General features: G+C 36.9%; 1 protein-coding gene across 1 annotated transcript; it reads right to left on the reverse strand.

Moving 5' to 3' along the window:
* Positions 1-12,185: 12,185 nt before the first annotated feature.
* LOC143553469 (uncharacterized) lies at positions 12,186-13,012 on the reverse strand. The gene is made up of 2 exons (XM_077043468.1): positions 12,916-13,012; positions 12,186-12,778 (listed from the first exon to the last, which is right to left on the reverse strand). Exons 1-2 carry the CDS (start codon positions 13,010-13,012, stop codon positions 12,186-12,188), a joined length of 690 nt encoding a protein of 229 aa, XP_076899583.1.
* Positions 13,013-13,163: the final 151 nt, after the last annotated feature.

The raw sequence follows: 13,163 nt of genomic DNA on the forward strand, positions 1-13,163 counted from the left end.
TGTTGAAAGTGTGTGTGATGTTGTTATAAAATATGTGTATAAATGTGTGATGTAATAAAGGGCGTTAAAACATCCGAAGTATTAAAGATTGGAAAATATATATATATATATCAAATGACGATATATATATATATATATAAGTTATAATGAATAAAACCTGTGTTTAAGGAAAGAAATTTGTTAAAATTTCAGATACAAAGAAAAATTTGAAAAGATTAAAATTTCTCAACAAAGTAACAATATAGAGAATGCACGAAAAGATGATGAAATAAGGAAAGAAAAAGGAAAAGGTCCTGAAAATAAACAAGATGAACCAATTCCCGACAGTAATACATGAATCAAATACAAAAATTGATTAAGGAAGCGGTTAGGGAAGAATCTATGGCTAGATCTAAACCCAAACACTCTGAACACTCTCAATCTGTTGAACTCTCCCGAAAATCTGTTAAATCCCGTCCGAAACCATCCTGTGTTGAGGAGAGTGTTCACGAGTTGAATGCCGATGGTGGAATCCGTCAAGAATTTAAGTAGTTGAATATTGGTGGCTGCTCGTTCAAAGACTTCAAGTATTTTGGGCCAAAAGAATTTCATGGGGACAAAGGAGCTATCACGACTGTAAGATGGCTTGAGGAGATGGAATCAATTGTTATCATAAGAAAGTGTTCAAATCAAGAGATGATACAATACTCCGCGCAAATGTTTAAAGGTGAGGCGTTGGAATGGTGGAACACACTGATTTTGAGAAAAGGACATCAAGTTTTATACAATATTTCTTGGGAAGAATTCAAGGCAATGTTGATGGAGAAATTTTGTCCGATGCACGAAACCGACCAAATTCAAACTAAATTCTTAAACCATAAGGTCGTAGGGATAAATCTCCAAGTAACACGAAATTCCATGAGTATTGTCGCCTTGTTCCCCGCTGGTTAACCCTGAATCCAGCAAAGTCACAAGATACATATGGGGATTACCGCGGGAAATCCGTGATATGGTGAGGTCTCATTTACCTCAAACTGCTGATTCTGCGATTGAATTGGCTGGATATTTGATGGGCGGCCTTGTCCGCACCAAAGAAGATGACGACGACCAGCAATCAAGGAAGAACAGGTGGAAGCACTCACTTCAAGGGAAAGGGTGCTAATCAAAGCCGAACTGGATTCAATTCGAACACTCCGTTTTGCAAGATATGTAGAAAACTCTAAAAACTCTAAATCCGTTGAACTCTCCTGAAAATCTGTTAAATCCCGTCCGAAACCATCCCGTGTTGAGGAGAGTGTTCACGATTCGAATGCCGATGGTGGAATCTGTCAAGAATTTAAGAAGTTGAATATTGGTGGCTGCTCGTTCAAAGACTTCAAGTATTTTAGGGCAAAAGAATTTCATGGAGACAAAGGAGCTATCACGACTGTAAGATGGCTTGAGGAGATGGAATCGATTGTTAACATAAGAAAGTGTTCAAATCAAGAGATGATACAATACTCCACGCAAATGTTTAAAGGTGAAGCGTTGGAATGGTGGAACACACTTATTTTGAGCAAAGGACGTCAAGTTTTATACAATATTTCTTGGGAAGAATTCAAGGCAATGTTTATGGCGAAATTTTGTCCGATGCACGAAACCAACCAAATTCAAACTAAATTCTTAAACCATAAGGTCGTAGGGACAAATCTCCGAGAGTACAACACGAAATTCCATGAGTACTGTCGCCTTGTTCCCCAGCTGGTTAACCTTGAATCCAGCAAAGTCACAAGATACATATGGGGATTGCCGCGGGAAATCCGCGATATGGTGAGGTCTCATTTACCTCAAACTGCTGATTCTGCGATGGAATTGGCTAATTCTGCGATGCGATGGAAGATGACGACGACCAACAATCAAGGAGAACAGGTGGAAGCACTCACTTCAAGGGAAAGGGTGCAAATCAAAGCCGAACTGGATTCAATTCGAACGCTCCGTTTTGCAAGATTCGTAGAAAACGCCACCGAGGGCAATGCCGACACGTTTCATCTTCTTCAACAACCGTTTGTGAATCATGCCAAAGACCTGGCCACGCAACGGCCGAGTGCTGGAAGAAGAAAATGACGTGTTATAACTGCAAGGAGATGGGGAATCTAGCTTCGAGTGTCCCAAGAACAAACCCGCGACTCGCGGTGCTGGTGGAAGTGGTCAAAACAAGAAGGGAAACGCAAGAGTCTTTGTCCTTGGCACGAAAAAGGCTGTTGACATGCCGGAAACCATCACCGGTATGTTTCTAGTCAACGACACCTATGCTAGAGATTTGTTTGATTCGGGTGCCAATTTAAGTTTTTTAGGTTATAGCTTTTGTAGTCTATTAAACGAACCTCCAACAAAATTAAATAAAACTCTAAGCGTCGAGCTTGCTAGTGGCGAAATAGTCAAAATCTCCGAAGCCCTTGAAAACGGAAAAATTCTTTTAGCTGGTTATATTCTGCCCATTCAACTTTTACCAATGACTTTTGCTGGTTTTGATATTATACTTGGTATGGATTGGTTATCCAACAACCATGCACGTATCATTTGTAATAGCAAAACTGTCGAACTTCAAGCCCCTGATAAACGAACCATTCAGATTGAAGGGGACAAAGACGCTGGCCAAGTTAGCACAATTTCCATGATTAGGGGTACCAAATGTTTGAATCAAGGATGCTTAGCATTCATGGCCTACGTCACTGAAGAATCCAAACCAAAGGAGATAAAGGACGTATCAATAGTCTCCGACATTTCTGATGTTTTTCCTGATGAACTTCCTGGAATCTCTCCAGATCGTGAAGTAGAGTTTAGGATCGATATTATTCCCGGTACTGCTCCGATCGCAAAGGCACCATATCGTCTTGCTGACTGAGATGAAGGAACTAAAGAAACAACTCGACGAGCTTCTCGAGAAAGGATTTATTCGACCGAGTTCATCACCATGGGGAGCGCCAATACTCTTCGTCAAAAAGAAGGATGGGTCTATGTGTATCTGTATCGCCTATCGAGCGTTGAACAAAGTCACAATCAAAAATAGTTATCCACTCCCTCGAATCGATGATCTATTTGACCAACTCCAAGGTGCAAGTTTCTTTTCAAAAATCGATCTTCGTTCCGGCTACCATCAACTCAAAGTTCAATTCGAAGATATTCCGAAAACAGCATTCCGAACAAGGTATGGCCATTATGAGTTCACCATTATGCCATTTGGACTTACTAATGCGCCAGCCGCGTTCATGGATATGAAGAATCGAATCTGCAAACCTTACTGGGATAAATTTGTTATCGTATTCATCGACGACATACTTATTAATTCTAAGTCTAAGGTTGATCATGAAATTCACCTCCGAACCTTACTTGAAATACTTAGAACCGAGAAGTTGTACGCCAAGTTCTCAAAATGCGAGTTCTGGTTGCACGAAGTACAATTTCTTGAACATGTCATAAATGTAAACAGTATTCAAGTTGATCTCGCAAAAATCAAAGCCATCTCGAAGTGGGAAATTCCAAAGTCGCCAACCGAGACCCGAAGTTTCTGAGGTTTGGCCGGCTATTATCGAAGGTTCATTGAAAATTTTTCTCGTATAGCCGTTCCCCTAACTTATTTAACTCGCAAAAACATCAAGTACGAATGGGGAACAAAACAACAAGAGGCATTCGATATACTCAAACAAAAACTCACCCAAGCACCTATACTGGCCTTGCCAGAAGGTACTGAGGATTTTGTTGTCTTTAGTGACGCGTCTCATTCCGGCTTGGATGCGTACTAATGTAACGCAAGAAAGTAATCGCTTATGCCTCAAGGTGCACGAAAAGAACTATACAACTCACGATCTAGCGCCATAATCTTTGCATTGAAGATATGGAGGCACTATCTCTATGGAGTAAGATTTATTGTGTATACCGATGATGTGATCTAAATTATATACATATTATTATTCATATTTCCTATATATTTAGTTACTTTTGAGCCATGTTTTTATTGAATATTATTATTATGTGGTTCATATGTGAGCTTATTGGTTTCAAGAGACAATGAGCCATATTAAATACTTTTATCAAACTTGTAACGGACAAGTATATTTTCTCAAGCAAATGTATCAATTGTTATTATCAATATTTGCTTTTATGGAAAAGGCAAGTTAATTGATATATGAAACAATAACAATTGAATTCTACGACATGTAAAAGAAAGTTTAATTGGATCGAATTTGAATGAAAGCACTATAATGTTTTATATTTATATGAGTTTGTTTGATGTAGGGGTTTAGTGGGCTGACGCACTAGAAGATTTGTCTTCCAAGTAAACATCAACAAGTAGGTCATGTGAAAGAATTATAAAAAGAACCTACATGAGTTTTCGTAAGGGGAGAGCCGCCAATTGATTATTATTATTATTTAAAAAACCTACGTGGGTTTTTGGTGCTCAAAACGGGAGAGACATCATTAAGCAACCGCCGTCAACATTATTAATATTCTTTGAAGGGAGCCGAAATACATATCAACCACAAATGGCAGGGGCATAACATTATTATTATTATTATATTACTATTATTAATTGGAAGAGAGGAATTGAAAAAAAACCATACGTGAGGTTTTTTTTTGGGAGGACGCAGATTTAGAGAATTATTATTCTCATACAATTGTTTGGTGTGGACGAGAAGCAAGCAAGCGCACACGAGAGGATTTTATTTCCCACTGTTAGTCGGAATTAAAGGAAGCAGGCACACAGGTTGCTCTATTAATTAAGCTGGCTAGCACACAGGTTAATAAATTTAACCAGGCAGGCTAGTAGCTGAACTTATTTTCTAATTCTTTTGCGATGAACTCTTTTATAATTATTTTGGTTTTATTCTGAACATGGTTATTGGCTAAACACTTTTAGTTATCTAGGCTTGTGATGATGTTTTGTTGATTGCTTTGGACTTGTCGGTTTTTGGGTTTTGTCTCGGGATTTTGATTAATTAAAAGTTTTGATCATATTTATTGGATGTGTCTCATGCGCATTTATTTTTAATTTGTGTCTAAATGAATGTTTCACATATTACTTTATTGATTGTCTTTCAATTATAGGTTGCATGTTAGGGTTGTTTACTATGTGTTTGCAACTTGTTTATGATTAATTGAGCTCATTTACCATAGAAACTGATTTTTGACATATTATTAGAAGTTTATATTCTTACTAGCTTAAATACCCAACGGGTGATAAGTTGTCGGGTTTGTCTGCGTTGTTAGGGTTTTAGGTTAAGTTATCTGACAGGAGGTTTGCCTATTTTTGCCTTAATTTCACTGTTTACCCGTGTCCTTTAGATTGTTCAAAAACCACCCCGTGTACTTAGGTGCATTGAGATAGTGAAACCGACGGGTTAGCTGTTTTCTAGGGTAATTAATCATAGTTGGTAAGCTGACAGGTGAACCAATAAGCCGGTGTTTTTACATGATCTCAAATATTTCTTTTTAAGCGACACCTTGAGAGTGATTAAGGATCCATTAAGTTTCCTAGAGCTTCATACCTTTAGATTTCCGGTTCCTGTAGCATTTACCCGTAACCGATAAGAGCCCGAGTCGTCACAATTCAGATTCCTTGCGTGGGTAACTCTTGCTCTCATTTGAATTTACTAAAGTTTTTATTCGGTAATTTAATTTTCTATTTACTTTAATTTAATTAAGTAATTAGTTTAATTAATTATTAGTTTTTAAAATAAAATAAATAAAAATCCAAAACTATATATTTTCTTAATTATTAATTTGAATTAGCTTTTAGAACTAGTCTCGTTAATTAAATAGTATCTCTAGGGTTCGATATTCCCGGTCTTCCCATAGTTATTCTACACCAGATAGGTTCACTTGCCTGTTGCTAGTGGTTTGGTTTAGGGTATTCTAATTTTTTATTACTCGTTGTGCTTGGTCATTATTTGCTAAAATTTTATATACCACTTTGCGCACATCAACCGATCATAAAAGCTTAAAGCATATCTTCGATCAAAAAGACCTTAAGATGTGCCAACGACGCTGGATGGAAACTTTAAACGACTATGATTGCGAGATCATCTATCACGAAGGCAAAGCCAACGTTGTGGCCGATGCCTTAAGTCATAAAGAACATGAAAAACCAAAAAGAGTCCGAGCGTTAAGGTGAAAACTTCAAGTCGATCTTTTCGAACAAATCAAACCGGCTCAACTTCAAGCGATCAATGAAAACCAAATCTCCGATGAAAAACGTAACGGCACCATTGACTTGCTAGTCAAAGGTGACGATGGAATCCTTAGACTCGGAAATAGGATTTGGGTACCAATCGTTGGGGACTTGCATGAGAAAATTATGAATGGAGCTCATAAGTCCAAGTACATGATGCACCCCGGTAGTGACAAAATGTATCAAAATCTCAAACCAAACTACTGGTGGAATGGGATGAAAAAGGACATTTCTTCGCATATGGCGAAATGTTTAACTTGTTTGAAGGTCAAGGCTGAACACCAAAAGCCTTCGGGATTGCTTCAGCAACCTGAACTTCCCGAACTTCGGGTTACGCCTTGTTCTTGAGTTTTTTAACCAAGGAAAGCAAAGGAAAGGAGAGGGAAGGATAATAAAGGGAAGGGAAGAGAAGGAAATTTATTTTAATTAGGTGTGTTCTTGAGTTGGAAGGAAATTAGAGGAAAGGAAAGGATAACTATGTTAAAAAATAGTTATCCTTAGTAATCATCTCATTTTTGGGAGGATAACTTATTGGGAAAATACATTAACTTAATCCCTCCTAACTCCTCCTACTCATTTCCTTTCCATCCTAAAAAAAACTCAAGAACACCCATTTTTTAACTATCCTTAGTTTTCCTTTCATTTCGCTCCTTTTAAAAAACTCAAGAACAGGGCGTAAACTCCCGAAAACGACTAGACAACATAATGCTATCTGGGTTATCATGGACCGATTAACAAAATCTTTGCACTTCATACCCATCAATGAATCGTACTCAATGGATAGATTAGTACGTATTTATGTGAACAACATCGTTTCTTTGCATGGAGTACCGCTGTCTATAATTTCTGATCGAGACAGTCGTTTCACGTCTCACTTCTGGAAAACCTTCCAACAAGCCTTAGGCACCAAGCTAAACCTTAGCACCGCCTATCATCCACAAACTGATGGGCAAAGCAAAAGGACAATTCAAACATTGGAATACATGTTCCGCGCTTATGTGATTGATTTAGGTGGAAGTTGGGATAACCACTTACCCCTAATGGAATTCTCGTATAATAATAGCTATCACACAAGTATTCAAGCCGCACCATTCGAGGAGTTATATGGTCTAAATGTAGAACGCTCGTGTGTTGGTCTGAAACCAGAGACAATCAATTATCTGGACCCGAGATAGTCCAAGAAACCACCAACAAGATTCTCCAAATCCGAGAACGACTTAAGACGGCACGTGATCGCCAAAAGAGTTACGCCGATGTCCGTCGTAAGCCGTTAGAATTAAATGTTGGTGACAAAGTTCTTTTGAAACTCTCGCCATGGAGAGGCGTCGTTCGCTTCGGAAAGAAAGGAAAGCTAATTCCTCGATTCGTTGGACCTTTCGAGGTACTCGAATGAATTGGTACTGTTGCATACCGCTTGCGACTACCCGAGGAAATGCAAGGGATACACGACGTGTTCCATGTTTCAAATCTGCGAAAATGTTTAGCCGACGAATCTCTATCGATGCCTTTAAAGGATGTAGAAATAAACGAGAATTTAAAATTTATCGAAAAACCAATTCAAATAGAAGATTCAAAAACAAAGAAATTGAAAAGAGGAACATTAAAAATCGTAAAGGTCAAATGGGACTCACGAAGAGGACCTGAGTATACATGGGAACTCGAATTCTAAATAAGAAATAAATACCCTCATCTACTCAAAAGAAGCAATCTCGAGGACGAGATTTATTTAAAGGTGAGGAGGATGTAACATCGTGAAAATATCGGATTCAAATTATCAGGTTTCCAAAGTCAAAGGACCTAAGCTGTCAAATTTCAAACCATAGGGTCTAAAATGAAAAATCTGATTTTCCTGACCCATCGCGATACGCGATGGATCAGAAGGAAGACCCATCGCGTATCGTGATGGGTTGTCTGACAGCGAGGCACGTGGCGTGCCACGTGGCACACCGTTCGCCACGTGGACACACGTAGCGGACCGTCTGCCACGTGTTGACACGTGGCGCAATGCTCGACACATGGCGACACGTCACAAGTCTAAGGGGTGACTGGCCGAGGCTACGTCGCGATATGCGACGGGCCAGCTTAAGGCCATCGCGTATCGCGATGCCCTTCCGAACATTCCCTATAAATAGTAAGCTTGGGATCATCCATTCTCACACCAAAATCACACATACATCTCTCTCTCTAACATCTCTCTAAGTCCCTAATTGCATACCATCGATCCACCTCGAAGTTCGTGCCGATTCTCGATCGTTACCTCGATTTCCGTGCCCATTTCTTCGTTGTTCGTACCACTTTCCACCGACGTATCAACCAAGAAGGAGTTTGCCATCCCCGACATTATGATGATTAATCGTGCCGACGAGTGGTGAAGTATTAGTGTTCATAGATTTGCGTGCCAAGGAAAGGTGACGAGAAAGAAGTTTGAGCAAGAAGATTAAGAAGGTGAAACGTTGTTGAAGTGCTGCTCAAGTATTTAAGGTTTATAAGCCGAGTAAAGGTAGGCATAATGCTCGAATAAAATACCAATAAAATATTATAAAGGATTAAACCTTAAGTCAAGATTATACTCGAAACCTCGATAAAATAAAAAAAATATATATAACAAAGAAAAGTAAAAGAAAGAAATTATGAATAATATTATATATGTGTGAATATATATATATGTGAATAATTCTTTGTTATAGAAATATTATTTAAGTAATAAATAACTATTCTTAAATAATAAAGAAAAGAAAAGAATACGTTTCTTAGAGAAGAAGAAACATAGGGTTTTATAAATAACTAAAGGTTTATAATATTACTTTTTAACTAAAGTTTTAAAGTAAAAGAGATTTTGAACTAAAGGTTCATCAGGGTAAAGTTTATAAAATAAGACTAAAGGTCTTAAGCCGGATTGTATATCCGACTAACAAATAGTTATACTTGTACTATAGGTGCGAGATAGCAACGGGAAAGACCCTCGGACGGTGTTTGAAGCCGATCCATATTGAAAAGGGTGAATACGCCCCAACTTTACAAACTTGTTTTCAAACGATTCAAACGTGTTATATGAAAAAACTTTACATGAGATTAAATGTCTCTAAAACATTTATAAACAAGGGTATAAACACTAGCCTCAGGCTATCGTGTACGTTTGTCTGGATCCTTACATATGTGATGGGCACATCACCTGGTCACAATTACGCTGCCTGCGGGGAGTATGACCTTGTGTATACGTATAGGCACTCAACTAGTCGAACGTTGTGGTGTTTGTTCCTGGTCACAATTACGCTGCCTGCGGGGAGTATGACCTTGTGTATACGTATAGGCACTCAACTAGTCGAACGTTGTGGTGTTTGTTGGGTGATTCGAGTGTAGAGACTTGAGTTTATGAATTGTATCGTTTTAACTTGATTATTCCTAAGCCACGATGGGTCGAGACCTACGTAGTCTCGAGGGGTGATTAAGTAAAAAAATATTTTTAGCGTCAGCATATTCACCAACATTCGTTGCTGATTTATTTTCTTACATTTTGCAGGTAATCAAGGTTAGCGCCTTGAATGACGAAGTGCTCAAGATATCAGATGGCTCGGATCTTTTTGTTTAAACATAATATAATGTTAATGGTGGTTTTTGTAAAGTAAAACAAGTAATCCTTAAAACATCAAACGGGAAACTTTTAAATCCCGTCTGTTGTATATGTAAATATTACATTTTAAATCCACAAGTTTTCAAGACTTACGCTATTAAAACGTAACTCTGATTTAATTACAATTGTGGTATTAACATATGAGTCACACGCCTAGGCCGTGGTCTGGGGTGTGACAGAAAAGTATCATCTTTCTAGAAACATATTTGTGTTGGTTGAATATTTTGTCTATATTTATATGATTTGTTGATATGTGTTTCCACCCGTGTGTAACACGGGCTATACCCTAGTTACACATTAAAATGACTACTTTTTTGAAAAAAATAAATTGAGGTGAAGGTATGACACCCGATATGCGAGACTTTCTATAGCTCATTATAAACATAAAAAAGCTTGAAAGATTTTAAACCGATAAATCTTATTGACTCGATTATATAACTTCTTGATTTATATAAAGTGATGAGAAATATACTCATAAGAAAATGATAAATAAAACAATTTCCATTTGTCACGCCTCATATATGTTCATTAAGTAACAATTTTATTAAATTAGTAAAACGGGTTTGAAATAACAACTATAAAAGTTTTGTGGTTCTATCAATTCCCTGAAGTGAATTTGATGTGGTAATATAATGACCGGTGTAAAGATCGTGATCATATACATGACTAAGGAAATTGTAATTATGAAACTATGAAAGTTGTCTAGTTAATAATCATTTCCTTGAAGTGAATGTGATGTGATCGTGATCATATACATGACTAAGGAAATTGTAATTATGCAACTATGAAAGTTGTCTAGTTAATAATCGTTTCCTTAAAGTGAATGTGATGTGATGTGATGTGATGTGATGTGATGTGATATAATGATCAGTTGATCTTTAATTGATTCATTTTGGGCGTAAAATGCATCGATGTTGTTAATAAATTTTATATTAAGTTGATTATATTATATAGGTTGTAAGATATAATAGATTTATAACAATTAAATTATGTTAATCATCGAATTAAGTTGACAACATGACTATATTATAAGCAAATGATGAAACTTAAATTTGTTGTGATCTGTTATTCCTTTCTTTTAATTTGGCAGCTATGAAGCAGTATTGCTGAGTTTAGGCGATGAATTAAATAAGGAAAATAACAAAAAGGCGAAAATAATAATTGCAAGAGAAAAGAACAAACATCAAAGAAAAAGAAATAAGGTACTAGCATATACCATATAGTGATATAACAAAATCGTTCCATAGCCAATAAAATAAGTAGTTGGGCCATAAGAGAAAGAAATACAAGGAGACCCGCAAACAAAAGCATAGTATCAGCCCATCAATGTTTTTTTACCAGCCCAAATGAAGGCCTAATGGTGATTAAAGAAAAAGAGACCGCAAAGGAAAAAATAACAATTTGGATGGATGGCTTTTGACTTTTGGGGGTGTTGCATAACAAAGTAAAGGCTGGCACGTAGAGACACGCAAGTTTGGACGGCGGTTTTGGAGAGGCCAATAACTTAGTTGGCATATGGGTTAGACTTTTATTTGTTTCCTTTATAAATTGATACTTGAACAAGTGAGAATTCAAGTTAATTGTTTTTAATGAAGAATTTAATAGTGACGATGGTATATGAATTATCTATTATTATGATTGGCTAAACCGTTTATAATCACCTCGGGTGTAAGGTTTATGTGAGTAATTGTGCAACTTTTATCATTTTTGGATTTGGATTGAATTTTGTGGGCATGTTAACCAGTGGTGAAGCTTGAGCAAATCATTGGGGGGGGGGGAGTTATGGATCCAAAAAATTCCGGGTCAGCGGTTCGATTTGGATCGGGTCAAAGTCAAACAATGTAAATATATTCGAGTCAGCGGGTCGGTTCAAACAATATAAAACCTAAATAACTAACTTTTCTTCATTCATTCAAAAGAGCGTTCTTATAAAAAAAACAAATAAATAAATTTTTAACAATGAAAGACCCAAAATATTTAAGACGATCTGAGAATGAGATTGCGAGGAAGAGTGATTGAGTGAGTATCTGGTAGAAGAATACAAAGCAGTATGACGACCTTTAAGATCTTTGAACTCATTGATTATGGACTCCGAATCAAATGCTTTAGCGATTTCTTTTTCTAAGTAAATCACCAAACTATTCGCGAGATACTCGTCTGACATCTTATTGCGAAGACAATTCTTAAATATTTTCATTGCTGAACATCCCCTCTCTTTTGTTTCTGCTGAAACCAGAAGTGTCAAGATTAACCGAATCAACCTATCAACCAAATAGTATGTCTCACATTTATGTGTTTCCACTAGAATTTTGCAAAGATCCGAAATATTTGATATACCACTTAATTAGCTTGGTATTGTTTGACATTTCAGCTAAAAAAAACCACCAATTGATCTCGTAAATGAGTCCTCTCCGGCTCCGTAAAATCTTCAGGATAATACTTCTCAGCAAGAAGACAAAGTTCATTAACATTTATCTTTTGTGAAGCCAAACTTGAACTAAGAGATAACAACTCCATCGTGTGGGCATTGAATCTACTATTCAACTCATGAAATTGTTTGTCTAATGTGGATGTAAAGACATCTACTCGGTAATAATGTTCAAATATAACATGGAGATCTTTTTTATGAGGCCGGTACCGAGTAGAAGTGTATGGAGCGCTCATATCTGGCATTTCTATTATATGTTTGTTGCAAAAACAAGTAACTTTTTCAAAAAATGAAACCCATCTTGTGTTTCTATAATCATTTAGACTAATGTTTGTTGATGAAACTAACTCCATGGCATTATGAATATCTTGGGTTTTCTTTTGTAATGCTTGAGAAAGTTTATCAGTTCTTCCTAATACTTCCTTCATCAAGTGAAGAATAAACACAAACTCAAATAATTGCATGTAACCATAAGCTGTATCGGCATCTCCACGTTGAGCAAAAGTAGTATGAGATAAGTCTTCAGTTATTTCTTCGAGAACAACAAGAGTGACAAAAAAAACATGTTAAGCAAACTACAAACAGAGTTAAAATGGGAACCCCAAGGTGTATCACCAACTCTTCTCAATGTCCCAACTTGATTTGGTCCTGATCATGATTTGATTTCACCCAATGCCAGTAATCTTTTAACCTCATCTCCCTTGGCAATTTGTAACTCATCATGACACTTACTAGAAGCACAAACCACGTTAATCATATAAACCATTTTTTAAAGAATTGGTGTACTGTAATAAATTCCCTTGAAGCACAAACTAAGGCAAGTTGTAACCTATAAACAAAGCACAAAAATGTAATAAGCATAAGAGTATTTTAGTCAACCGAAGAAAAAAAGACAAAAATAAACAAGTAACCTGTGA

The sequence above is a fragment of the Bidens hawaiensis genome, unplaced genomic scaffold (genome assembly GCF_021521415.1).
Source record: "Bidens hawaiensis isolate Kalapana, Puna unplaced genomic scaffold, B.hawaiensis_p1.1 tig00017248_1, whole genome shotgun sequence".
Taxonomy (NCBI): Eukaryota; Viridiplantae; Streptophyta; class Magnoliopsida; order Asterales; family Asteraceae; genus Bidens; species Bidens hawaiensis.